Source organism: Marmota flaviventris, chromosome 19 (genome assembly GCF_047511675.1).
Source record: "Marmota flaviventris isolate mMarFla1 chromosome 19, mMarFla1.hap1, whole genome shotgun sequence".
NCBI lineage: Eukaryota > Metazoa > Chordata > Mammalia > Rodentia > Sciuridae > Marmota > Marmota flaviventris.
The window spans coordinates 16,228,367-16,254,620 of record NC_092516.1 but is presented as its reverse complement, the minus strand read 5'-3'; the positions used below and the strand labels follow the sequence as shown (position 1 = coordinate 16,254,620).

At 40.0% G+C, this 26,254-nt stretch overlaps 1 protein-coding gene across 1 annotated transcript in view; it reads left to right on the top strand.

The window, feature by feature from the left end:
* The window catches only part of Usp31 (ubiquitin specific peptidase 31), a 72,640-nt gene that overhangs the window by 10,999 nt on the left and 35,387 nt on the right, over positions 1-26,254 (top strand). The window contains exons 2-5 of the mRNA XM_027948634.3: positions 23,338-23,475; positions 24,626-24,714; positions 24,800-24,892; positions 25,694-25,829. Coding sequence (XP_027804435.3) covers positions 23,338-23,475; positions 24,626-24,714; positions 24,800-24,892; positions 25,694-25,829 — 456 coding nt within the window. The remainder of the gene's footprint in view (positions 1-23,337; positions 23,476-24,625; positions 24,715-24,799; positions 24,893-25,693; positions 25,830-26,254) is intronic.

Here is a 26,254-nt window from a genome sequence, read left to right as displayed (position 1 = left end):
GTGTGCGGGTGTGTGTGTGTGTTTAAGTCATGAAAGATGTTGTCAGATGTTTCTTTCTGAATCATCTGAGATGATCATGTGTTTAGGTTTTTCCCAGTTCATTCTGTTAATGTATGTTTATTACATTGCTTGATTTTTGTATGTTGAATCGCTTTTTATTCCAGGAATAAATCCTACTTGGTCATGGTGTCTCTTGAGATGTTGAAACCTCCTCACTTTCTTTCTGTCTTCTCCATTTCATCTTTGTATAGTGTATGTGTGTGTAAGTAACAACTTCATTAAACATGTGATACATTTGACATGAATTTCTTAGCCAGGTTCCATAGCGCATATACCCATTTTCCATCCCAGCAAACGTGGGAAGCTAAGGCATGAGGATTACACATTTGAAGCCCGCCAGTTTAGCCATTCCTAACTAACCTAAAGAGACCCTGTTTCAAAATAGAAAAAGGGAGGTAGCTCATTGGTAAAGCACCCAAGGGTTTGATCCCCAGTACCCAAAACAAAACAACAACAAAAAATATGGGTCTATTTCCTTCAGTCTCCTATTTTTCAATTTTAGTTTGGTATATTTGTATATTATAGAAAGTTTATATTTTTCAACCTGTCCCTTTTCCATAATTGCTTTTATTACTATATAGCTGAAAAAGTTACTCTTGCTTATAGGATAATTTTTTTTCCTTTTTTTTTTTTTCCTATTATGTTCTAAATTCTCTCTCTCTCTAGTACTTTGGAGTTGACTTTGGTGCTTGTGTAAAGTGGGTGTTTATCCTAAGGTTTGGCATTTCCTATCTTGTATGGAATGGTGAGTGGTTGAGAGCTAGGCCACACTGCCCATGTGTGAATCCCACTGCACTGCTTCCTTGGAACCATGGAGCTGAAAACTCTGGGCTCCCTTTCCTCATCTTCAAACAGAGATAAGAGTATATCTACTTCATAAGCCTGTTTTGAAAACAAACAAGAGAAGGACTTGGCCAGGGCCTGGCTCAGATGATGATGTTACCATTACTACCCAACCTTATTATCACCTTGCTGTACACAAAAAGTTTCTCCCTGTTTAGGATTTCTGAATTTTGTATCGTTTCAATGTTTTTGTTGGTACCATGTAGTATTATTATTGCTTCTTACTCTTTCTCATGTTGTTCTTTAAAAGTTCTCCAAATTTTAGGTCATTTTGCTAAGTTTCAAAAAACCCCCAAAGTATATTGTGTGAATTTTAATGTTAGATACCTTTGAGACAGATAACCATGTCTACTGAATGCCTGCAGCAATTGATAAAATCAGTATCTACCAACAAAACATTAATAATGTTACAGTGAGAAAATCTGAATCAACTGATAACTGAGAAAGGAATTCAGAGTGAATAAAGAAATGCTTGTTCCCCAAAGGAACAGAGTTGTGTGAATTTACTCTTATACTCCTCCAAGGATCAGACAGTCCCCATGTTGTGTGAAACACTTACTCTCAGAATCAAGAGGATTTGGTTTCTTAAACCTATACTCTGTTTCCCCCTCCCCTTGCTGGTGACTGTTATCTTCTTCAGCCTGAGTCTCTGTACTTGGTTTGTGGGAAGTGCATAGCACTTGGCTAATCTGTCTGAAGAGGCCACATCCAAGGACAGCTTCACTCCAGCCTCCTTATAAAGGGGAGGTCTGGTGATGGTGTTCTGACGTACACTTTGGTCAGATCTTAAGAACTGGCCTGATGAATCTTGTTGGACTTTAAGCTTTCAGAGAGGAAGGGAGAAATTGGAAGAGGGAGTGGCAGGCCTCAGGCTATGGGATTTTATGAGCAAGTTGTCTGAAAATCAAATGATCACCTTCCCTTAATGGTAGAGTACCTGTCACTGGACTCCTGCAAGCAGTCTTGGTGACGCCGTAGAGGGAGCCTTGCGCCCCATTGTGGGTTGGGCTGGATTCCGTTTCTTTTCCTTTGCTTGTCTCTTGCTCCTTTCTTCTGATGTTTGAACACCTATAAAATGTCTGCTGGAAGTTGATGGTGTTGGCAGCTTTGATGGGTGGGAAAGAACAAAGAGGAGGAGAAGCCAGGAGATTGAGGTTTTGGAGTAGGAGTCCAGGGGTGATGCTCCTTAGGACTGGAAAACAAAGTGATTAGTGGTTGTGTGTGTGTGTGTGTGTGGGGGGGGTAGAGTTCAGTTGTGGAGGCTCCTATGGTAACTGAGCATTAGAATCCCAGAGAAGCTCTTGGTGAAGCTGTATTTGTTGAATGCTACATTTTCAGGTGTTGTGCAAAGTGAAGCTGAAGTGGTCTAGATAGAGAAGTATCTTCTAAGTCAGGACACAGCTGTGGTAATATAGAGGCTGGTCCTCAGCCAGTTTTAAATTTTCCTTTGGCCTAAAGTTTTTGGTTTGACTCTGCCACTTTTGTTTTGTTACTTGTGTGTGGCTTGATGGATTTTTCCTGTCCCCTTCTATACACTGGTCACAATGAGGGGCTATTAAATGGGGCAGTGTTCTCTGTTTGTGTAGTTCCCCACAGCTGTTTCCTATAGTAAAGACTCTGGAAAACAATGACCTCATAGTTTCCATAAAAAAAATCCTTTTATATATAGAGTGGAAAAGAAATCATTCAAAATTGAGTAATTTAAAGTTCTGCCCTCTGTTGCTTCTTCCTTCAAAAATATTCTTGTTTGCTCTGCTCATTAATTGTTCATTGGCTGTTCCTCAAATGACCTTCTGTGTTAACAAACAACAGTTTTGCAGTGGAGCCTATCAGGATGTCTTGTCTTTCATGAAACCGTGATTGTTCGTTGTCTGTTTAGCAGCCATTGTCTTATGTCATGGACTGTGGAGTTCCTAGAGGAATTGGCCAGTCACTGAACATCTGTTGCTTCTTCCCTCCAGTTGTCCAGCTCGGATGGCAGTAAACAGTGTATCCACAAACAAACAGTTCACGTGGTGGAAGATTTCATGGTGCTGTTGGATCTGCTCCTGCTGGGAGGACTTTTAAGCTCATTACCAGATCAGCACATCTTTTTACCTTTAACTTTTGGTGTTTTTCTAATCTTTTAAGAGCAGGACAAAGCTCTCTGATCTTTTAAGGAGATTTTAAAAACAATAATATTCATAATACTGAAAACCCCATTCATTTATGTAGAGCCAGATTATTTACAAGATAACTTCAAATTCATATGAAGTTTCAAAATTTAATTTTCACAACAACTCTGTGAAGAAGCACTGATAACTCTGTAATTTTTTTCCTTTAAGGGTACCTAGGATTTAACCCTGGGGGCAATTTACCAATGAATCACATTCCCAGTTTTTTTTTTTTTAAATTAATTTGTTTTAGTTAGTTATACATGGCAGTTGAATGCATTTATGCACTTTGATATACATAGATGGGATATAATTCCTCAATTTTTCTGAGTATACATGTTGCAGAATCATATTGGTCATGCAGTCACATATATACATAAAATAATAATGTCTGTTTCATTCTATCTTTTTTTTTTTTTTAAATTTTGAGAAAGGGTTTTCACTAAATTGCTTTTAAAGTTTGGAAGTTAGAATTCACTGCAAGTGAGTAGCAGAGGTAGGACCGCAATCCTGCATGTTTTTTTTGAGCATGAAATGAGAAGATGTAAGTAAGGGTTCATTGTTGAAACTAGTAAGGTGGATGGGCCACATGCAGGCACGCGTTCTCAACTTAAGGCCATCTGAGTATCCTTGCCTTTTCCTCAAGTAACCAAAGCCCTGAAAAACAAGCAAGTCGATGATGTGATTCTTCACACTCTGTGTGGTTCTGTCGAGTTCTGGGGCTACTCATTATGACCCTTGTTTTCCTGACCTGATCCTTTCAGTGCTATGGTTCTCTATTGACATTGCAGATTTTCATGTATCATCCTATTTGTAAAAATATTTTTGCTAGCGAATTGCATGAGGACCTAACAGGTGTATTACTTCAATTTGTAAATGTCCTACAGCGTACAATTTATATTCAAAGTTACACGGTACATGAAAATTAATAGCTGACATAGAATGCCATATCTTGCATTGGGGTTAACAAATGCTCTACCCATAGTTCCTTTACATAGGGTCTGTTTTCGGTTCCTTTCAAAGAAGTGTCATGATCTGGGGAGGTGATAGTGCTGTTCTAGTCAGACCACACCTTAGATTTTATATTTCATGCTGGGACATTACAGTGTTGTCTAATTCTGGGAGTGACAGCTGCATTGTGTCTGGATGGTGGTGCAGGAGCAGGGAAGTAGAGCTCCTGTTTGCCTCCCAGGGGGGTGTCCTCTAGTGGTGAGGGAGCTTCCTGGCACATAATTCCAACTCTTCTAGTTCCAGCCATCATGTCCCAGGTATACATCCGCATTAGCCTTCCAGCCTCTTCCTGTTTCTAAACTTTCTGTTCCAACTGATGGTTTTTATTGCTGCCAGGTTAATCTTCTTAAAGCTTACCTGTAGTTATATTATTTTTCTTCTTAAAAATTGCCAATACTTTTCCTTTTATATACAAAATGTAGTGTGAATGTGTTGGCTTGCCATTTAAACTTCCCATGATGTGGCCCACCTTCTGCCTACCCAGAGAGGCAGCGGACATGGGGAGAGCTGAAGACTCAGACTTGGGTCCAGATCCTGAGATCTGAGGCAAATAACTTCCTTCTCTTAGCTGTTTCCTCTTTTATATGTTGCTTTCTTCATAGGATTGATATCAGGAATAGGAGAAATACAGTGCTAGGCACAGAGGAATCTGTTAGTATTGTTATTCGTGGCCACCTGACCATCCTGCAGCTTTTTAAATGCTCCATACTTCTCTGTCTTGCTTTCTCTCTTTCTTCTTCCTGGGCCCAGGGTACAAACATTCTTCAAGACCTACTTTAAAAACCACTCCTGTGCAAAAGTTCCCTTTAACTCCCGTGCTTGGAAGTATTAGCTGCCTCATTTGAAAGCAGGTAGCATTTTTTATGAATTTTCTAGTACTACTAGTACGTCTATCTCTCATATAGTTATGTTTGAACAATAACAGTAATAGCTAGGTATTCAGAAAACTATGAAAATTTCATGTCCCTCTCAACCAGTGTCAACAATTACTTATTTGTAGGTAACCTTACTCCATTTGTTTAACTGTTGCCTTTCTTCCCTAAAACCTTTGAAGCAAATTTCCAATGTGTTTCATCCATAAATATTTCAGTATATCTCTTTAACAGCTAAGGATGCTTTAAAAAAATCATCTATTTTCCACCTAAGGAAAGCTAACATTAATTTCTTATTATCAGTTATCCACTATTGTTCATATTTTTCTGATTGTCTCACATTCATTTAGTCATGCACAATAGAGATTGTGTGTGTGTGTGTGTGTGTGTGTATTACAGTTTGTGTATATTAGGACTCAAGTCATAAATTTTCAATGGATTGATAAATCATTTAAGACTCTCATAATCTGTCCTTTTTTATTTTAGTTTTTTTCTCTTGTAATTTATTTGTTGAATGAATTGAGTGTTTGTCTTAAAATTTCCAATCTCTTGTAAACTGATCATAAAATCCAATGTAAATGATTACGTAAAAAGTGAAATAAAAAGGCATATGTAAGACCAGCTCCATTAAAAAAAATTGTCAGGTTCATTAGATATAAAGGTACTGTTTAATCTGTAGATGTTTTAAAAGGCATAGTCTCCTTTTCTATATGTATCTTGTCATGGACCAATGACAAAGAGTTCACCTCTTGTTGGGTCATATTTTGAAGAGCTCTGACAGATTGTATGATTTTTTTGTGCAGCTTCATTTAAAATGTGGTAGTTATATATAAAGTGGTAGTTATATCTCAAAAGTTTAACAAAATTAAAGTTAAAAGTTTTCCCTCCTTTTTTTGGGGTGAAACTGTGTTGTGTGGGTGGCATTGCAAATTTCCATCAGGAAATTCTGTCTGGTTGTATCTCTTGTAATGTCAATAGTCATTGACGATTATTCTCTAATCTGTTAATTCATTAAGGGTCAGAAAGTGGTAACATTATAATTCTAAAATTCACTCTTCATTAGCTAGAATACTGAAGATATTCTTGCCCTCATCAATTATTTGGTTACCCTAAAGCGAATTTGTAGAAAGTCTAGATAAATGTTTGGGTCCCTCTCTTTATTTTCCAGTTCTCACAATAATTATTTGATTTCAGATGTGGCTAGTTTTGGTAACCTATGAACTCAAGAGTTTAAGCGTATTTGATTGTTCAGTCAATTATAGTTATTAACCTTTTTTTTGGGGGGGGGTGTAGTTCTTGTTATGTTGTCTCAGACTGATCTGATACTCTTGGGGTCAAGCGACCTCCTGCCTTGGATCTGCTCAGTGCTAGGGCTGCGGGCTAGTACCAACATACTTTGCTGTTAACCTTTTTTTTTGGTGGTGCTGGGGATTGAACCCAGGGCCTTGTGCATGCAAGGCAAGCACTCTGCCAACTGAACTATATCCCTAGCCCTTTGCTGTTAACCTTTTTGTTGCTCCAAATTTTGATCATTTGGAACAGGTTGCCTTCCAAGTCCTTTTGACACAATACTTGTATTCTGTGCTGTTAAACCAGAGTGGAAGGAAGCCAAGGTGTTCTAAGCAATCTTACATTTCTTGTACCAGGTTTGGAATCTCTTTAAGGAGCTCTGGTTCTTTGGTGGTAAATGGTATTGAGAGACCAAATCTGGGCATTAGGGTTATGCATAGTTTCCAAGAAATGGATAATTTCTTTTAAAGTTAAATCATGATTTCATATTCATAATTCCAGTTCTGGGTTTCAGAGGTTTTATTTACCTCATTGGTCTTATATCTGTGTCTCCTTTCTCCCAAGCTGAAAATCCTATTTGTAACACCCGTTTAAATTCTTACTTGCCTTATGTCATCATTCACTGACAAGTCACAGAATGATAAGCCCAACACTACCACAAATAGTGTGAATATTCAAAAGTGGTTTAAGATTATTTGTAAGTTTTTGTTTCTTTTTTGTCTGTAATAAGGTATATCCTACTAAGTTTGTACAAGTTACAGTGTCTTAAAGCCTCTGTGGTTCTGTCATCAACTGGATATAAAATTCAAATAATTTGTTTCTCTTGATTTTGAGGGATTGCTGTTTAAAATTTAACTTTGTTGCATAATTGTGCAAAAAATAGAATATGTGGCCCAGAGACAACTCTGCAAAGCAAAATCTGTTCAAAAAGTCTAGCTTTGTCTGATTTTTGTACCCTATTTCTATTCTTCCCAATTTTGTGATTTAGTCTTTGTTTAAATGTAAGCAGATATGTATGAGTATATGTGTGTGTGTATGGTGGGTATTCATATTCTCCCTTTTATTTGCATAAATAGTAGCAGACTATGCATGTTTTTCTCCATCTCTTTTTCATGTAACTAACATAGGAGTGCTTACCATATGCTGTGCACAGTGGATTATTGTATTTAATCTTTATAGTGTTGCAAGGTAGACACACAGATTGTTATTTGTTTTCAGATGAAGAAAGGGACATCTCTGCACAGACTTTTAATTCCAGGATTCTCTTTATCCCCTGTAGTAACTAGTCCTGTTCTTTGTGTGCATATTCATGAGTACATGAGCAAGGAACTCCCTATTCTGCTTTAATTTGAGTAGTGATTGGGGCTGGGGGGCAGCAAAGACAGGCTTTGTTTAAACTGTAGGGAAAGACATTCAACCCTGTCTTTATTTGAGGGCCTTGGTTTTCAGTAGCTGGAGAAGAATAATAGTTAAGGTCCTCTTGCCTGCCCAGAGTTGCCCCCAGCTGTTAAAAGATGCATTAAGTTGAAATGTACTTTAATCTTACCTTAACATAAGAGTCCCTTTTTAACAGTTTAGTGACTCCTTGGTAAATCTCCCTTGTGTTAGTCTTTAATTCATGGAAGTTATAATAAACTAGAGTAATTAAAGAAAAGACAACTCCTCCAACAGCAGCTGCCCACGGCAGATAGCTACTCGTTAATGATATCAGGATTTTACAGATGACACGGCAGCTTTTTATCCTGCATCCTGCAGTAGGAGGGTTACTTACCCTTCTGGCTCTACTGTGGTATGGCAGCTTGGTTGGGCTGCTGTGACCGATGCCATCTCTGGATATATGGATCTCCTAGGCTTCAGGCTGTCAGCATCAGAGGACAGTGTTGGGAGGAAGTGAGGGTTAGGGCCGGTAAGGTTTGGGGTCTCCTCATTTCCTTTTGAAAATCTGTGAACCCAGGAATTTTGAATTTAGTCAGAATTCTGGTGCGGCTGTGTTGGCTGCACCGTGTTTCCTTATTTTCCTTTTCATTGCCATATAACATCAGCCTTATAGATATGGCATTGAACAGCTGTGGGTTCCTTTACATCTGAGTGATGAAAACATTTTAGCAGGAAAAACCAGCCTATGAGACCAAGCCTGTGACACACAAGAGGGACTCTGGCAGGACAGAGGTGTGGAGATTCCTGCAAAAGGCCACTGTATGAGATGCTGAGGAGGAATAATGCTCTGCCTCAGAGTCTTCTCCGGGTCTGGCCTGGCAGCCATAACGGATGGCTTCCCTTGGTGCAGCTGTGCTCAGGGCTCTGGCCCTAGGATTGCAGACAGTAACGGCCCCATGCTACAGTGCTGGGTGACCCACGGCGGGGTAATCCTCAGCAGGGTGTGTTCTGTGCCATCGTACTGTCATTGTATCATCTTTTGAAAAAACATGGTGATACTCCTTTCATCTGACCTTTTGGGAAGTTCATTTTTTACATTTTATTTTTCAGATAAATTTTTTGAACATCAGATCTTAAAATTTTAACTTTTTTTTGAGTGGGTTTTAGATGGATAAGCCACATGCTGTACACTCCCCCAGGGAGAGAATCCTAGACACACTTATGCTTTCCTTTATTTGAGTCTCTGATGTGACCATGCTCTATGAGTTCCATTCTGTTTTGTGGAGTTTTCTTTTGGGGCCAGTTGGACAACACAGGGCCTTGTAGGTGTCGGGTCTGGATCGCTGCATTGTTTGGGTTCTTGTTTGGTTTTGTGTGTTCTCCTCCACCGCTTCCCACGTCTTCCTCCATGTCGTGTTCTCTTGCTTCATCCTCCTCCTGGGAGCCTACACCTTCTTCCTCACTTCTCTGTTTTACAGTTTCTAATCTGCTTTTAGTTAAGTAACTAGATAAATAGAATTGGCTCTAAATAAGATGAATTGTGGTCTAAGAGTCTGGCTAGATTTTAGTGTGTTTCTTTTTAGAAGACAACATTTTCTTTCAAATTTCTAAGTAAAGTATGGCATATACATACAGAAAAATGCATAAGCCATTAGTGTACAGCTTGATGAATTGTCCTAAAGTAATAATTTATCACCTCGATCAAGAAATAGGGCATCACCAACACTCCAGAGGCTCTGTGCACTCTCCCTTCCCCACGCCACCCTCCCTGTCCTGCCCAGAGGAGACTACTCTCCTGGCTTCCAGCACCGTCAGTCAGCTTTGTCTATTTTTGAACTTTGTTATATGTTAAATAATAAGTGTTTACTTTAAAAAACAGCTTTATTGAGATAGTTTGCTTAGCATATAATTCACCTATCAAAGTGTACATTTCAGTGGTTTTCAGTTTATTCTCGGGTTGTGCAACCATCACTGCGATTTTAGAAAAATTGTATTATTCCCTAAAGATACTAGTGCTCATTAGCAGTCACTCTCCGTTCCACCCTCCCTGCCCTGGGCCACTACTAATCTACATTTCATATAAATGGAATCTTACAGTAAGTGGCCTTTTGTTTCTGGCTCCATTCACTTGGCATTGGGGTTCAAGGCTTATCATGTTGTGACATGCATCATGCTTCAATCCTTTTTGCACCCAAAAAATCCATTTTACGAATATTTATATTTTGCTTATCCATTGATGGACATGTGAGTTGTTTCTATTCTTGGCTGTTATGAATAATTCTGTGGGACACCTGAGTATAAATTTTTGTGTGGGCACAATTTTTTCATTTCCCTTGGGTATAGGAATAGAATTGCTGGGTCATATAATAATTATGTTTAATTGTTTGAGGAGCTGGCAGACTCTTTGCCAACATGCCTGTACCATTTTATACTCCCACCATCAATGTGTGAGGATTCTAATTCTTCCTTATCCTTATCAATACTTGTTAATTTTTTATTATTATAACCATCGTAGTGTGAAGTGTTATCTCATCGTGGTTTTGTATGTATGCATCAAGTATGTATTTTTTGTGTCTGGTTTCTTTCCTAAGATTTGTTATAATATCCATTTCAATAAGGGGTAGTATTCAAATTATTGTAGAAAACTTAGAAAGTATATAAAAGTTAAATGAATAAAATGAAAAAAATATAAGTTATTTGGCGTGTTGCTTTCTTGCCTTCCGCTGTATTTAACCTAGTTTAGACCACGCACTGTATGTGTATATAGTTTTGCATTTATTTCATATTGTATTTTGAGAGATTTTTGTCATAAAAATTTTCAAATTATTGCATGAGATAGTACAGTCTATTTTTGAGTACTTAGATGACTTCTGGTTTTGATGAACCTCTTTTTTTTTTCCTACATAAATCTTTCACTTTTGATCATTTCTTTAGGCTGTAGGAGTGAAATTCCTGATAGTAGGTGCCTGTTTTGAAGGCTAATTAAATCATATTCTTACCTTATTTTACAGAAGGATTGACTACTAGCAGTGAGTAAGGATAACTATAGTATACCACTGTTGGAATAATAATAAAAAAGAAATCTTCTAATTAATCTCTACGTGAAACATAGCATTCTGCTGGTTTAACAGATTCTTAGTGCATTTCTTTGATGAGTAGTAGGTGGGAAAGTTTGATCTGATCTTTAAAGGGGAAGTATACCTACAGGATAGTAACATGTTGCTTAGGGAATGACACTATTCTGATTTCACAGACTTTCTCTTGGCTACCTATGTATTTGTACATTCTTGCATTTAGCATCCCCCTAAGGGAGATGATCCAGGCCTCCACTGACTGGAATTTGGTCAAGATGGGGCCAGGTCAGGCCTAGGCTGGGAAAGTTCTAAATTGTACTTTGCTAGGAAAATACTGGAGCCAGGATGAGCTGGAGACTCCACGTTGGTGCTGGTTTTTATGGAATTTCATTCTTGTGGCAAAGGTTGAAGGAATAGTCGGAAGCTGTGAGGGATTTGGGGACCACGCCTGTCTTGCTGAGTATCAGCCTGGCTTGACTGTGGAGCCTGGACCTAGCACTGGGCATGGAGAGCGGGTGCAGGGCCCAGGATTGAAAAGCATCTCCAGCCAATTAAGATTTATTGGGAGCACCTGGGGTTTATGGTACTGTGCATAATGTGCAGTGAAACTCACGGAATCTGCTTGTGAGTCGTGCCTCTTGGTTACTACTAATTGATGATTCAGTCATAAAAGAGCAATAGCAGAATAATGATTCAAAGCAAGGCTGTTTTCAGAATATTTTGGATCTAATTATAAAACCTGTTCAGTGAAAAAATATCAATAACTAAGAGGACATCCACTTTTCCTGTTTGTGTGTAGAAGATATACACAGTCTTGTGTTTTTTTGTGTTTAGAGAAGAAACAATTCATCCTGTTATCTTCAGGTTCTCTGCCCACGGATTTTACCAGCTGCCCATGGGGAGGGGATTGCATCTGTACTGACCCTTTATGAACTTCTCTTCCTGTCACCATTCCCTAAACAGATACAGTCGTATAACAGCTCTCTCCATAGCATTATGTGGTATTGGGTTTTCTGTAATCGGGAGAGGACTTAAAGTATGCGAGGATGTGCAGGTTACATGCAGGTGCATGGTGGCTGGAGGCCTCGCTGCCTCCTTTCTGCTCCATGTTCCACGTCTCACTTCACTTCCACCCCAGGGAGAAGAGACCCTCAACCAGGAGGTTGATTGGCTCCTGGGCTGCCTTCTCAAGTCCTTGGGTCTCCCCTACTTCCTACCACTTGATCAGGAAGCCAGCTGGTGCCTCTCTTCTGTTTTCTCTTGCTAGTGCTAAGCTTTCCTCTCCCACCACCTGGCAAACGAGGATGGCCTGAAAACTCTTTTTCCTCTCTCCTTACCTCATTTTTCTTTGATGCGGGAGGCTGTCAACCTTTTTCTCCCCCAGAGGTTGACATGGACTTTGGATTTAGCATTGATATAACTAGAAAACTTTGGTTTAAGACTCCATAGATCTGTTAGGTTGAAAAAAAAACAGCTTTATTGAAATGTTATTGATATTTTAAAGTTGTAAATATTTAAGGTGTACAGCATGATTCTTTAAAAACTCTCAAACATTTGTAAAGTTGGAAGTACATAAAAATTTCTTAGATATTTAGATGGGTTTCCCAGTTTTTCCTGTTTTCACTTTTAGCTTTTAAGATTTTATATTTACTTTAGGATGACCTTTTAGTTGTATAAGTCCTGGGTGTTTGCTTTGTGATTGTAAACCAAAATCCCCCCCCCCCCCTTCTTCCTTTCACAAAGAAAAAAAGAAAAGGTGTTGTTTTACCATAACTGGGAAGAACCGTAGATTGTGCTGGGAAATTACAAGGAGACTGAGAAGAAGATAATTTTGAGTTACTTAATTGGATACATAAACACGCTTTGGTGACCTGGGCTGACTTTACACTTGGAATTAACTAGTGGTTGCCCTCAGAGTGTGCTGGGAAGGAGGGCAGACGTGATCTCCACCAGAGGGGGTGGGCACCCCAAGGTGAAGAGCACAGCCCTTCACCTTAGCGGCTGAGACACCGAGTTGCGCAGAGCCAGAGCTCTGTCTCCTCTGTTGGCTTTCTCTAGCAAACTCCAGCTGGATGGTTCTTCACAGGCTGTAATATGACCTTTCTACATAGTCTGCATTCCTCCTTATTCCTCAAATAATAACATTTCAATTAGATAAGCGGCATTTTTGTTTCTAGGCCATATTGTAGTCATAGGAAAAATGCAAATTACAACAAAACAAAAACTGATTAACAAGGATTTGTTTAAGAGCAAATAAACTCTTAGAAGCCTGGGGTTGGAGCAGCTGTAGTTGAGTCTCCAACATGTGTTTTATATCCACGTTGAGAATTGATACTTGGAATGAAGAACCTCACGCCCTGCGTAATCTTGAGTTGTATTAGGGGGAAAACGTTGTGAGTTGCTTTGTTTATTGAAGGAGGATTATGGACAAAAATGTTTTAAGGCTTTTGTAAACAGTCGAGGTTGAGGAGTAGTGTAGTGGTAACTTTGGACAAATTATATCCCTTCCGAGTCCAAGTTTTTTTTTCTACTGTAAACAATAATGTAGCATCGAGAATTTCCTAAGGGTGAATTTTGTAGGAAATAAAACCCGTAACCACTTAGTATAATGTTTGATACAGTACAAGCACTCAGTCATAACTTATTATTGTTACTCTTTGTGCCAAATATTGTATTTGGAAGGAGCCAGGGAAATAATAATGAATGAAGAATCACTCCTGATCCCTGTCCGGAGGTGAAGATGCACACTGGGTTATCTGTCTTGGTAGTCCCAGGGCCATCAGTGACTCAGTGCAGGTGTGGCTGAGGACTCTTTTAATGCTTTTGGAAGTGAAACTCTAGTGCTTTTCCAGGGTGGCTAGGTTTTTTCTGCCTTCACATTAGAAATACGATCATTTCAAAAGAAAATCACAGGGCTGAGGTTGTGGCTCAGCGGTGGAGCACTTGCCTAGCATGCGCGAGACCCGGATTCCACATAAAAATAAATAAATAAAATAAAGATCCTGTGTTCAATTACAATTAAAAAAAAAAGAAAATCACACTTTTTTTCTTTTTTAATTTATTTCTTACATACACGACAATAGTGGAATGCATTACATTCATAATTATCCATTCACAGCACCATTTTTCATAACTCTGTATATAAAGTATGTTCATCAGTGCTCAAATCCTACCCATAGATTTGAGTCAGCATCTTTGGGCTCTTGTCAGGACATGGTTTTTATTTGTTTGTTTGTTTTTAAGGTTTCCCAGGTGATTCTGATGTGCAGCCAGAGGGAAGAACCAGTGCTTTCAATATTTTCTCCTTTTCTTTCTCTTTGACATTTTCCAGTATTATTCCTTTCTCTTTTCTTGATTTTTAAAAAACTTACATAATAGCATCTGTGTAGAGTTTTGGAGTTTATAAGATCATTTATGTTCTCACTAAAGCCTCACATTAATCTTTTTATTATCATCCCCATTTTGTAGAAAAGATAGTTGAGGCTCAGAAAATTTGCTTTAAGTAAAGCTATTAAAATGAAGATGTGGATCTGGGTATTCATAATCCTGACTTTTTGCTTCTGCATTTGTAGCAGAAAGGGTCAACTGCTATTTCAGTACTCGAGGCCTTCTCTTGCTGCTGTATTTTCTACCTGTGTAGCTTTCTGATCTCTTGGGAAAGCTTTGCTCATTGTTCATCTGGCCACACCATTGCAGGATATCTTTTTGGTATTTGCCCCTTTTATCCTGGCCCTTGACTGTACTTTGACCCTTAGTTTTGTGGTTTCACGTACTGGTTATAATTTCTTGAAATTCAAGATTTATTTTCAGGTAAGCCCTCTTTTGTATCTTTTTTCTTTGGTAAGGTATAATTCCTTCTCTAGTTTTAATTTCAACAATGGGTTCCTGTTACCAAGGGTTTGTGGTGCATATCTGTTTTTTGTTGACCTTTTCAAACATTGTTGTTATTATAATCGGTGGCACATATTAACTTCATAGATTAATGGGATTCACTGTGATATTTCCATATGTCGTGCGTTGATCATGTCCACCTACCCTTCCTCTGCCCTCTTTGCCCTCCTTTCCTTCCTTCTACCTCCTAGCATATTTCTCAGTCTCTAGATGTCCCTTTTAATTTTTCTGTCCCCTCTTCCTCCTTTCCCTGTCTCAAGCAACCACCAATCCATTTAGTAATTGTACCAGGCTGACATTGTTTCCCATAAATGAGTAAAGATGTGGTATTTGTCTTTATGTTTGGCATGTTTTATGCCACATAATCTCTGGTTCCATCCATGTTGCTGCAGATGACAGGATTTCATTCTTTGTTTTATGCCTGAGTAGTACTTCATTGTGTAAAATATACACATTTTGTTTATCCATGCATCCACTGGAGGGCATCTGAATTGATGATTCCCTAATTCAGCTGTTGTGAATGGTGCTGCAAACGTGGTGGTGCAGTGTCTCTTTAGTAAGGAGTTTTCTTCTCCTTTGGGTATATGCCCAGTACAGGGGAATTATTCTTAAAATAGTGCAAGTATCTTTTGCAATCCATATCTGGTTCCTGAATTTGGATCCTGGGAATTCGGGGGGGGGGGGGGAGGAGGGACACCTGTACTTGAATTGCCCTGTGTTAGGCCATTGTGTCTGGAAGGATGAAGGAGCTGTGCACCTTCTCCTGTGGCCAGGCAGGAGCACGGAGTGCTGCAGGTGGCGTTCCCTAGCATTCTCATGTGGTTGTCTTTCCATCCTTGATGGAAGCTTCCTCCCTTTTCTCTCTCCTCTCTCCCACCAGGGCTCTGCTTCATCCTGCTGAGGAAGGGGAGTGACAGTGGCTTGGTGGCTGGTGGAGGGCAGTCCAGTCCTAGGGAAAGAATGTGTGAAAGTTGAGGAGCCTGTTGTTGCCATGACCAGCTGATGCCAGGGCCTCTCAGCTGAATTTGTGCTGTTAGGTTAAAAGGCCTCCCCACCAGAGTGAAGAGGGGAGAAGCCCTCCAAGGGCACAGAGCCCTGTCTGCTGGGGCTGCTTTCTGTACCTGGGCTGGCATAGCGCTGCATAGATACTTTGTCTCTATTATTATCTTTTTCCATGGGTCATATTGTTTTTATAGTATTCATCCATTTGTACAGATTTCATCCCTTAAATTTTAGTTAATTATTGTTTGTCAACCTGGTAGGTAGCTTAAAAATCAGATTCATAAATGAAACTTTTCTCAAAACAAGTACTTACCACTCTTTCTAGCAGGAGTCTGAGAACCAGATTTTACTTTTAGATACCAGCAATGAACTTAGTTGTTGACATTTCATCTTTCTATTTCTTTCTCTAAAATTGTAAATATAAAAAAATACATTTTTTTCCTTTAAGGGAAAATAAATAAATAAATAAAAGTTCTCTGTTTGAAGTGTAAAGTGAAATGTTATATATATTCCTTATCTGAAATGCTTGGGACAAGAAGTGTTTCAGACTTTTTTGGATTTTGGAATATTTGCACATATGTAATGAGATATTTGGGGGATGGTATCCAACTCTAAACATGGAATTCATTTATGTTCCATATACACCTTACTCACAAAGCCTGAAGCTAATTTTATACAACATTTTTAGTGCACCTGTGTTTTGAATGCAATCCATCACATGAGGTTAACAGTGGAATTTTCCACTAGTGGTGTCATGTCTGTGCTCAGAATGTTTTGGATTTGAAGTATTTCAGATTTTAGATTTTTAGAGTAGGGTTGCTGAGCTTGTACTGTTCTCCTCCCAGGTTCTTCTGTTTCTTACTTAGAATCACTGGAAATAAATTCCATATTTCTTCTGAGAAAGAAAGTGGGTAGTGATTGGGTTTGATGAGTCTTGCAAATTGTCTTCTCCCCACAAGAGTAGCCCAACTCCTCATCAGTCATGTCAGGTGGTTATTGCCACATTAATTCCCTATGAGAGGAAGTCACCACTTCCTGGGGCCTTCTTCCTGGGACCAGGTAAAGAATGTTTTGGACTCCTTAGTGTCTTTCCCTGGAGCCTGGATACTTTTGCCTCCTTGCTAGGGCTCTGTGGGAACAGTGGACCTCATGTGTGGTTGTGTAGTTCCAATTGTAGAGACTGCATTTTTTTTTTCTCTTAACCATGTTTCCAACCAGGTTTCTCCCCCCCCCCCCCTTTAAGGGAAAATAAATAAATAAATAAAAGTTCTCTGTTTGAAGTATAAGGTGAAATGTTATGACACTTAAAAACCCTGCAAGCATTTTGACTTTTTACTTTATTATTTAGTAAGTGATTGCTAAGGATCATCAACTGAGGGGACTGGCATAATGGCCAAATTTATTTATGGTAGAATGTATAGGATTCAAGCCACATGACTCAATATATTTTCTCGGACAGAAGCATTATGTCCAAATTCTCTAAAACAGACACAAATATGGAAGGTTAATTTTAACAAGGTTCACAAAGAAGCAACATATTTGAATAATTTCAATTCTTGAATATTTGAATAATAGCATTGCTGCTATTTACAGATGACAGTGACAATCAACTTTTTAAAAACTGCAAAAAAATACAGAATGATTAATTTTAGGACATCAAATAAACTGAAGTTTAATAATGAAAAAAATCATAAAAGGTAAACCAAAGCAGCATTAGTTATGACTCAAAAGATGAACCAAGGTGAAGGTTTGGAGTGCCAGGGGTCTCCATGAACCATGAATCCCAATGGCTGGCGCCAGAGCTGGGGCTTCCTGACTCCCACTGTTCTTTTCTGTGACATCAGCTAAAGGATTGACCATGAGATTATTCTCTGATTTGTTTTGTCTGGGGAAGAGGTAAAGATAAACAGACCCCTGGTTATCTGCATTGGGAAGAAGCCACCTCTGTGAGGGGTTAAAAGAGGCGGAAGGAGGAGCATTTGTGTTTGTGTGTGAGTGCTGAGATTTTCTTTTCCTTAAGTTTCCCAGGTAGTGATTTAGGGTGGGGCTGACCCAGAGCGGTTTGTGCCCTGTTAGGTAGTGGAAGCCTTTCTGCTTGTCGAGTCGTGCCCAACAAAAATCTTGTTGAGCAGCCTTTTCACAGCACCTTAGCACGTGGTGATTGGTGAATCGCTCTGGAGTTGAAATGATAGTGGTGAGGAACCTAGATACATTTCAGCCCTGATAAAGAATGAAATATTGGTCTACTCTGAATTTGAATGGATGCTGTGAATAAAATATGTTTTGCTGGGTGCAGTGGCACATGCCTGTAATCCCAGCTACCTGGGAGGCTGAGGCAAGAGGATGGCAAGATTAAGGCCGGTTTGGGCATCTGAGCAAGAACTCAGATAAAAAATGAAAAAAGGACTGGGGATGTAGTTTAGTGGGAGTGTGCCCCTGTGTTCCATCCCCAGGACTGCCAAACAATTAATAATAGTGAAAAGAACAATCTGTTTTGATGCATACTGCAGGTTTGATTTCAGTTAATTTGTTTTTGGGGGATGCATAGCTGATAAACTGCTTTCATTTTTTTCCTTTGGGAGAACATAAGAGCATTTGGAACGAAGTTTGCTGTGCCTCTGACAGTTTGTGGCGGCCAGCTAACGTGTCAAGAGATTTATTGTCACCTTTGCTATACCTAGGACTTCCTCTGGGCAGTTGTCCCTTGCTTCCTCCACAAAGCACAGAAGCCCAGGATACAAAACAAGTTCAGGAAAACAGGTTCCCTGCCTTCCTGCAGTTGCTTATCTGAGTCGAGGCCTCTCCTACGCCCTTATCTCCCTCATCTTCCTGGCCCACTCTGTTTAAGGTGGATTCCTCTAGTTTTTCCAGCCCTCCTCCTCCCCAGGCTGAAGAATCATCTTTGTCACAGGTTTCTTCTTCCCCGGGGCTGCTTCTCGCAGGGTGTCCTTCGGGCAGTCACAGCATCTTTCCTCCTTCCTTGTAAGCCTTGGCTGCTTGGACATGGCTATCACTCAGTCTCCTTACCTTTTCTTCTCTTCTAACCCTCTCTGACCAATATTCTGCTTCCCTGAGCGCGCACAGGCAGGAGGCCTCGGCTCTGCCTCAGAGCCCTGTTGGTGCCCTCACTCCTGAGCAGTCGCATTGTTGCCTCATCCCCTGGGGCTTCCCCTCCCTCAGCTGCTGCGGGCCTCGTCGCCCGGCCACTGCCTCTTGTTTTCTTCATGGGCTCCTTTTCTGTGACTTGTCCCAGGATTCCTCAGCATTCTGCCCTGGTTGCCTCCTTTTCTCACAAGGTGTCCCCTGGATCACCTTTCTCCGTCCATAAGACAGGCATAGGCCTCTCAGGTTTAAATTCCTGCCTAGTTCTCTTTCCCGAGTAGCAGACTTAATTTCACTTGGTTTTGGGTAGGTGCCTCAAACTCAGCTTATTCAAAACTCTGTAGTTCCCACTCCCTTCCTCTGTTCCTGATTTCATTATTCACCTAAGTCAGAAACAGAAAATTTTTGTGTCATCCCTGGTTTTCTCTTGCTCTGGTGACAATATAATAGTGTCATCACTTACCTGTTTCTCTTCTATTCTGAGTTAGCCACAGGGTTAATTGCTAATGCTGATGTGTGTGTGTGTGTGTGTGTGTGTATGTGAGCGAGCGCGTGCAAGTGTGTAGCATATAGCTAATGATGTATATGAATATATGTATATATGTATTCTTTTTGTTTATTGATCCATTTTTTAAAACTAGGAAACCCTTTCTGTAGCTCTCATTCTTCTAGTATATTTACCAATGGCTTAGGTTTTGATGCTCTTAAATGAGGGAAACATAAGACCACAAGCCAAATTATTTTAAAATTGAAAAATAAGTCTAGTGTATAAAATGTGACAGGGAAATTCAAGAAATCAGACTGAGAAGGAGAAGATTTGCTTTTCATTCAGATGGCATCTCCCTGTGTCTGGGGGAGGTTGTGGAGTAAAGACCTTCCCACATCTGCTCCTCCTGCATGCCTGGTCTGAGTTGGGACCCCGTGGCATCTTTCCAGCATTTGGAACCTTGTTTATTATCAGGGTCCTTCTTCTCCCTTGTTTAGTTTATTAAGTTAGAGAATTTTGCCAGTGTCACCTCCATTTCTAATATTCCTTTATCCCGAATCCAAATCTCAGGATGTTTAATGAATCAGCTTGTCGTTCCCATCTGATTGACCATTGAGCTGTGATGGTTCTTTCTCAAATTACAGGTCTGTTCCTTTCATCTCCATTATCATTATCTGAATTGGAAATACAGCCCACAGTTTTTGTTTGGCCTGCTTTATCATTCTTCAACTTTAATGCTGTTTTCCAACCTTTCCTTTGTACAACTCTCTTTACTTGACTCTCGGGTCTCCATTTTCCATTTTCTTGCCACATCTTTGATCTCTTTTTAGCGCCCCCCCCCCCCCCCCAAAAAAAAAAAAAATAGGTGTCCTCTGGATTCTACCCTCTGGATTCTGCCCTCTGGATTCTGCCCTCTGGCTTGGTCTCTCAGGATTCTGTCTGGGCACTCTCAGCCACACTCATGATTTCAGCTTCCACCATCTGTTGACTCCAGAATCCTTGTCCTTGGTGCAGACTCTTTTGCTGAGCCCTAGATCTGTGTCATTCAGTTGTCTACCAGAACATTTTCTGGAGGTCTGCAGAACTTCAAATAGAGTAGATTTGACAGATAACACATCACCTTCTGTCTCAGACTTCATCCTTCTTTGTTTTGTCTTGATGTAGTTCACCACCAGTTGTCCATCATCCAGCGGAGACACCGGGATCACATTAAGGCCTGCTTCCTCACCCTCCACTTTCACTGTGTCACACAGAAATTCTGTTGATTTTTTTAAAAAAATCATCTTTTATTTTTTTTATTTTTGTGGTACTGGGATTGAACCCACTGGGCGCTCTACCCCCAAGCTACATCACCAGCTATATTCATCTATTTATTTATTTTTATTTTGAGAAAAGATCTCACTAAATTGTCAAGACTGACTTTGAACTTGTGATCATCCTGCCTCAGCATCTGAGTTGCTAGGATTCCAGGCATTTGCTGGGGTTCCAGGAATGTGTTTGTGCACCGGACTCCTGAATTCTATTGATTCTACTGCTTAAATTCTGAACTCTCAAATCTGCCTTCACATTTTGGTCTCACTGCTAAGCCTGGATCTTTGTTGTTTCTTGTCTGATCATTTTACTGTTTCCTAATTACTCTCCTATTGTGTAGATCCCCCCCCTTTTCTCCCTGCTTCCTAATATAACACCCACAGCTACAATTGGAGTGCTTACTATGTCTCAAATTTTACATGTAAAACATTTTGCATACATTCCCATCTCACAACCACAGGGAATAATTATAATCCTTGTACACTGGCCTCACAAATAGCAAGTGGGGGAACAGTTTCTTGATCAGCTTTTTTGTCACTGTGACCAAAAGACTTGACAAAAACAATTAGAGGAGGAAAAGTTTATTTGGGGGCTTTCAGTTTCAGTCTCAGTCCATGGACGGCTGGCTCCATTCCTTGAGGCTTGAGATGAGGCAGAACTCATGATGGAAGGGCGTGGCAGAGGAGAGAGGCTCAGGACATCCCGTCAGGAAGCCGAGAGCTAGCTCCACTCAACAAGGAAGGACACCCCTGTGACCCCCCTCCTCCAGCCACACCTTACCAGCCTGCAGTCACCACTCAGTTAAGCTCTTTTGGGGATTAATTCACTAATTGGGTAAAGGCTCTCATAAGCGAATCCTTTCACCTCTAACCCTTCTTACATTGTCTCACATGAGCCTTTGGGGGCACCTCACATCTAAGACATAACGAGCAGGGACTTAGGTCGGCGGTGTGCTGCAGCCTCTGCGTGGCCTTCGAACCCCCCCCCCCAGCCGGCCTCTACCTTACTTTTTCATTGCCTCCTACTCTGCCTGAGTGGACCTAGAATTTTGGTCCTTAGGAACTTCTTGGTCTTCCTTAAAGGTGTCATACTTTCTTATACCTTTGTGTGTTGGGACATGTTGCTTCCTCTGCCTTGAGATCCTGCCTTTATCCTTCAAGGCCCAGCTTAAGTGACATTTCCTTTTGGAATGTCATCACTGTCCTGTTCCTTAGTTTGCTCCTGTTTTGTTCCCATGACACCCAGTATGCACAACTGCTATCTTTATATTTATAAATATATATATATATAATCATATTTAAGTAAAAATTTAAATTTTAGGATAGTTTTAAAGTTAAAGGAACATTGGCAAAGGTGGCATAAAGAGTACCCGGAAAGTCCACACACCCCGTGTCCTTGTTGTTAATGGCCTGTGTCATTGTAGTGCAACTAGAAAACGAATATTGGCATGTTGCTCTTGACTAAATTTCATACTTCAGTGGGATTTTACCAGTTGTTCCCTTGGCCCAAGACCCCATGTGTGCGAGCACACTGCATTTGGTTGTAGTGTCTCTAGTTTCTTCTCATCTGTGACAATTTTTCAGATTTGCCTTTTCCTTAATGACCCTGGTAGTTTTGAGAAGCACCAGTTAATTTTATTTTCATATATCCCTCAATTTGGGTTTTGTCTGATTTTTATTTAATTTTTTTATGATTAGATGAGGCTGTGGGTTTCTGGAAAGAAGCCACAGGAGTGAAGTGCTCTCCCATTACATCATATCAAGGGCGCACGCAGCAGCAGGACCTGCCACTAATGATGCCGACCTTTCGCAGGGCTAGCTGGGTCCTGACTGTCAGCTTCCTTCCTACCCCTCTTTCCATACTCAAGTCTTTGGAGGCAAGTTGCAGTTACAGCCGACCCCTAGTAGGGGGTGGTAAACTCCACCTGTGGAGGAGAGATTATCAACATAAATTAATTGCAGTTCCTTTGTTAGGAGGAATTATTTATTCATTTAATTATATCAGTATAGATTCATTTATGTTATGCTTTGGATTATAATCACTGTTATTTATTTTGTTGCTCAAATTGTTCCAACTTTGGCCATTGGGGGCTCTTTGGGTTGGTTCCTGCATCCCTGTAACATGCCCATCTCAGCCCTAGAAGCAACCATTTCTCCAAGAAACCCTAGTGTTGTTTTTTTTTAATTAGAGAATGACATTGGGAGGCAGTCTAGGTGCTGGCTGTACAGGTGTTGTGAGGGCATAGCTGCTCCTGTGCCTTTCCAGTGACAGAGCTAGGAAGTACACACGGAGACCCATCCAAATGTAGAGCATGAGTTCACGCAGCACCTCTGACTGTGTTGCCCCCTCCTCGCTGCACCAGCGCATGCACGTCATGCTGTACTTTAAGCTTTGACTTTGTCCTGTCTCCCTCACCAGGCTGTAGGTACTTGGCCATCTGTGTTGAATGAGTGATGAATCTTGAAAATGTAATATCTTACAAAAAAGTTTATTTAGCATTTTAGAAAAGTCAATTTAAATACATCTTACTCTAAAGTTTGAAACAAAAAAGTAATATCTGTAAACACTGGCTATTCTAAACCCTGATGAATGTCAGCATAGTTTTGGCATGCTGTTTCAGTTGTTTTCTTTAAATGTATTCTAAAAGTAGAATTGCTGGTTAAGGTGCATTTTAAAGTTCTTGGTTATATTTCTGGGATGAGGTTTTTACATTTAAGCATCTTGATTTTACAGTACTGTCCTTCTGGGATGTAATCTTCAGCATCTTTGGGCTCTTGCATTCCTCTTTTGAAATTATGATAAATAGTTTTCTCTTTAAAGCCAGGAGCTTACACCTGTTCATGCTGATTTATTTCCTTGTGTAGAGTATTGTGTCAAAGAACGCGCTGCAGTATCGGGGGAATTCCCAGCATGATGCCCAGGAGTTTCTGCTGTGGCTTTTGGACCGAGTTCATGAAGACCTCAATCATGCTGTAAAGCAGAGTGGCCAGCCTCCTCTGAAGGTGAGGACCTGCGCTCTCCCTGCTTCAGTTGGGGAGCAGTGCAACCTTTTCTCCCCAACCTCCACTGAGGACTTGTTGCATTTAGTTAATAAAATGAAATTGACTAAACGCTGGGTGAGTATAAAATTAAGTGGATCCTTTCATGAATATTCCATCTTATTTGCTACTGTGTGGCAGTGTAAGGCACAAGAGACGTGGTCTCTGCTCACATCCTTGTTTAATGAGAGTGGAAACATTTGCTCTCCAATAAAACTTACTCGGCATCATTAGGACGAACACACAATCCAAAAGGAAATGTATGGAAGCTGTTGGAATTGGCTTTGAGCATAGGAACTGAACCTCCAGAATGGTCTTACTAGAAACATGACGGTTGTACTCCTTTTTTTATACACGTAGCCTTAATATGATAGGTATTATGATGTATATAATGGAAACAGTTTAAGACTAAAAAGATACTTTCCAAACCAAAGCAACTTTTAAAAGTTTTTGCTAATTTTGCTCTGTTTTAAATTTCAAATTTCTAGTTTTGGTAGGTTATTAAATTATTCTGATCAAGATCCCTTTGTGCCTACACACTCTAGGCTGTCATATGACTTTATGCATGTTGCTGACTCTCCCACCAAATTGAGACCTCCTCAAGGTCACTGTGTCTTATTTACATTTTTGTCCTGAGGTTCTGTACAGTGCTCTGCATGTGGTAGTAAATGCTCAATAGCTAGTCCTTAGGTGGAGGGACATGAAAAGTAGAGTGTGATTAGGCTTCAGAATGAATAGCCCAGCTAATAGCTGCACTAGAATTTAGGCATGTGGAGAACTGTCCTTTCAAAGTGTTTGAGCTTTTTTTCTTGGAAGAGGTTGCGGGGTTGGGGTGCTTTGAGAGTTGGAGGGAGATTGGAGCATCCTGGGGAAGAAGAGCTGCCCCATCCCTGAATGGGCTGGAGGTGGAAAAACCTGGTCTGTCTGAGGAGATGGGTCCATGTGACTTACACGCTGTTTGCTATGCTTTGGTTCCTTTAGCAGGTGCCTGTCACTGAAGTATCTGGACATGATATGTAGCTTATAAAAGAAATTAAGGCATTATGACTTTTTAGATTAATCTTCAATAAAAAATTGGTACTTCTAGTCTATGAATTGTATTTTTCTTTTTTAGCCTCCATCAGAGACTGATGGCATGCCCGAGGGACCATCTTTTCCTGTGTGTAGCACTTTTGTACAAGAACTTTTTCAAGCCCAGTACAGGTATGAACAAAGCAAATGTTCCCTCATATTTTGACATAGTTCAAGGTGATCTTAATGTGAATATCTTACATTTTTGTTTTCAAAGATCTTCTTTGACATGTCCTCATTGTCAGAAACAGAGCAACACTTTTGATCCTTTCCTCTGCATTTCTTTGCCAATTCCTCTACCCCATACAAGGTAAGAATAGATTTGTAAAATTAAGACTGTACACTCTGATAGTATACCTTTTCCTCTGTAAACTACTATTACATCTTTTACTTATTTAGGCGAGTAGTAAATTTAATGATAATTTTAATACATGCTTTATTAATTCCTTAAAGAAATAAGTACCTGTCTAAGTTTGCAGGTGAGCCTCAGGTTCAGCTTGTCATTCGCAGACAGTATGGGGAAGGAGGAGGAATGTTGATTGACTTCTAAATTCTCTGGAGACTTTGCATTGTCCTTGTAATTAGGACAGTGTTCCTCAAAACTTCCAGGAGTTAGGTTGTTTCAAAGGAAATACAAAAGACAGAATCAAGCCTTGTTCAGTTTTGTTTTATGAATATTGCCTTTTCCAAATTGCCAATATTGCCTTCTCTCTCTCTCTTTTTAAGGTACTGGGGATTGAACCCAGGGACGCTTAACCACTGAGCCACATTCTCAGCCCTTTTTTAATACTTTATTTAGAGACAAGGTCTTGCTGAATTGCTTAGGGCCTCACTAAGTTGCTGAGGCTAGCTTTGAACATGCAGTCCTCCTGTCTCAGCCTCCGAAGCTGCTGGGATTGCAGGCATGTGCCACTGCTCCTGGCTCTCCAAAGATCTCTTGATTGTTGTTTTGATAGTTCTACTTAGGTCCAAATGAACTTTTAAAATTCGGTTTCTAAAAAGAAGTAGGGATTGCTTCAGTTTTTGGGTAGATTTCAGATCAGGTCTATTTTATTTCTATTTTTAGTTAAAATAAGTGACTAATGAGAAGATCTGACTTTGATCTGTACAGGCCTCTCTATGTCACTGTAGTGTATCAAGGGAAATGTTCTCACTGCATGAGGATTGGTGTGGCTGTGCCTCTGTCTGGGACTGTTGCCAGACTTCGGGAAGCAGTGTCTGTGGAAACAAAGATCCCCACTGATCAGGTAATAATGCTGCCAAGACCCACTGCATGTGAGCCACAAAGGTGCTGATTCTGTTTCTCTGAAATTTTTTATAATTCTTTGCCAAATATGGTCACTTAGATATTTAAAACCAGTTACATGTAGTCTGAGGGGAAAAAGAAATCAAGACCCATAAGAATAAAATGTATAGAAAACTTTTCATCCTTCATTTAATCACACACACACACACATACACACACATATGTGTATGTATATGTATATTTGTGTGTTTGTATATTTGAAAGGAAAGGCTTATATTTTACATCAAGACCTTCTTGTAGCTTTGTTCATATAGTATAATTACTTAATCCCTCCTAAATTCTTACGGTTGTGTATGTGAACAATAGAAGAACATTACTGTGATGTTTGATAATCAAATAGGCTTAGAGAACTCTAGAACACCTCTT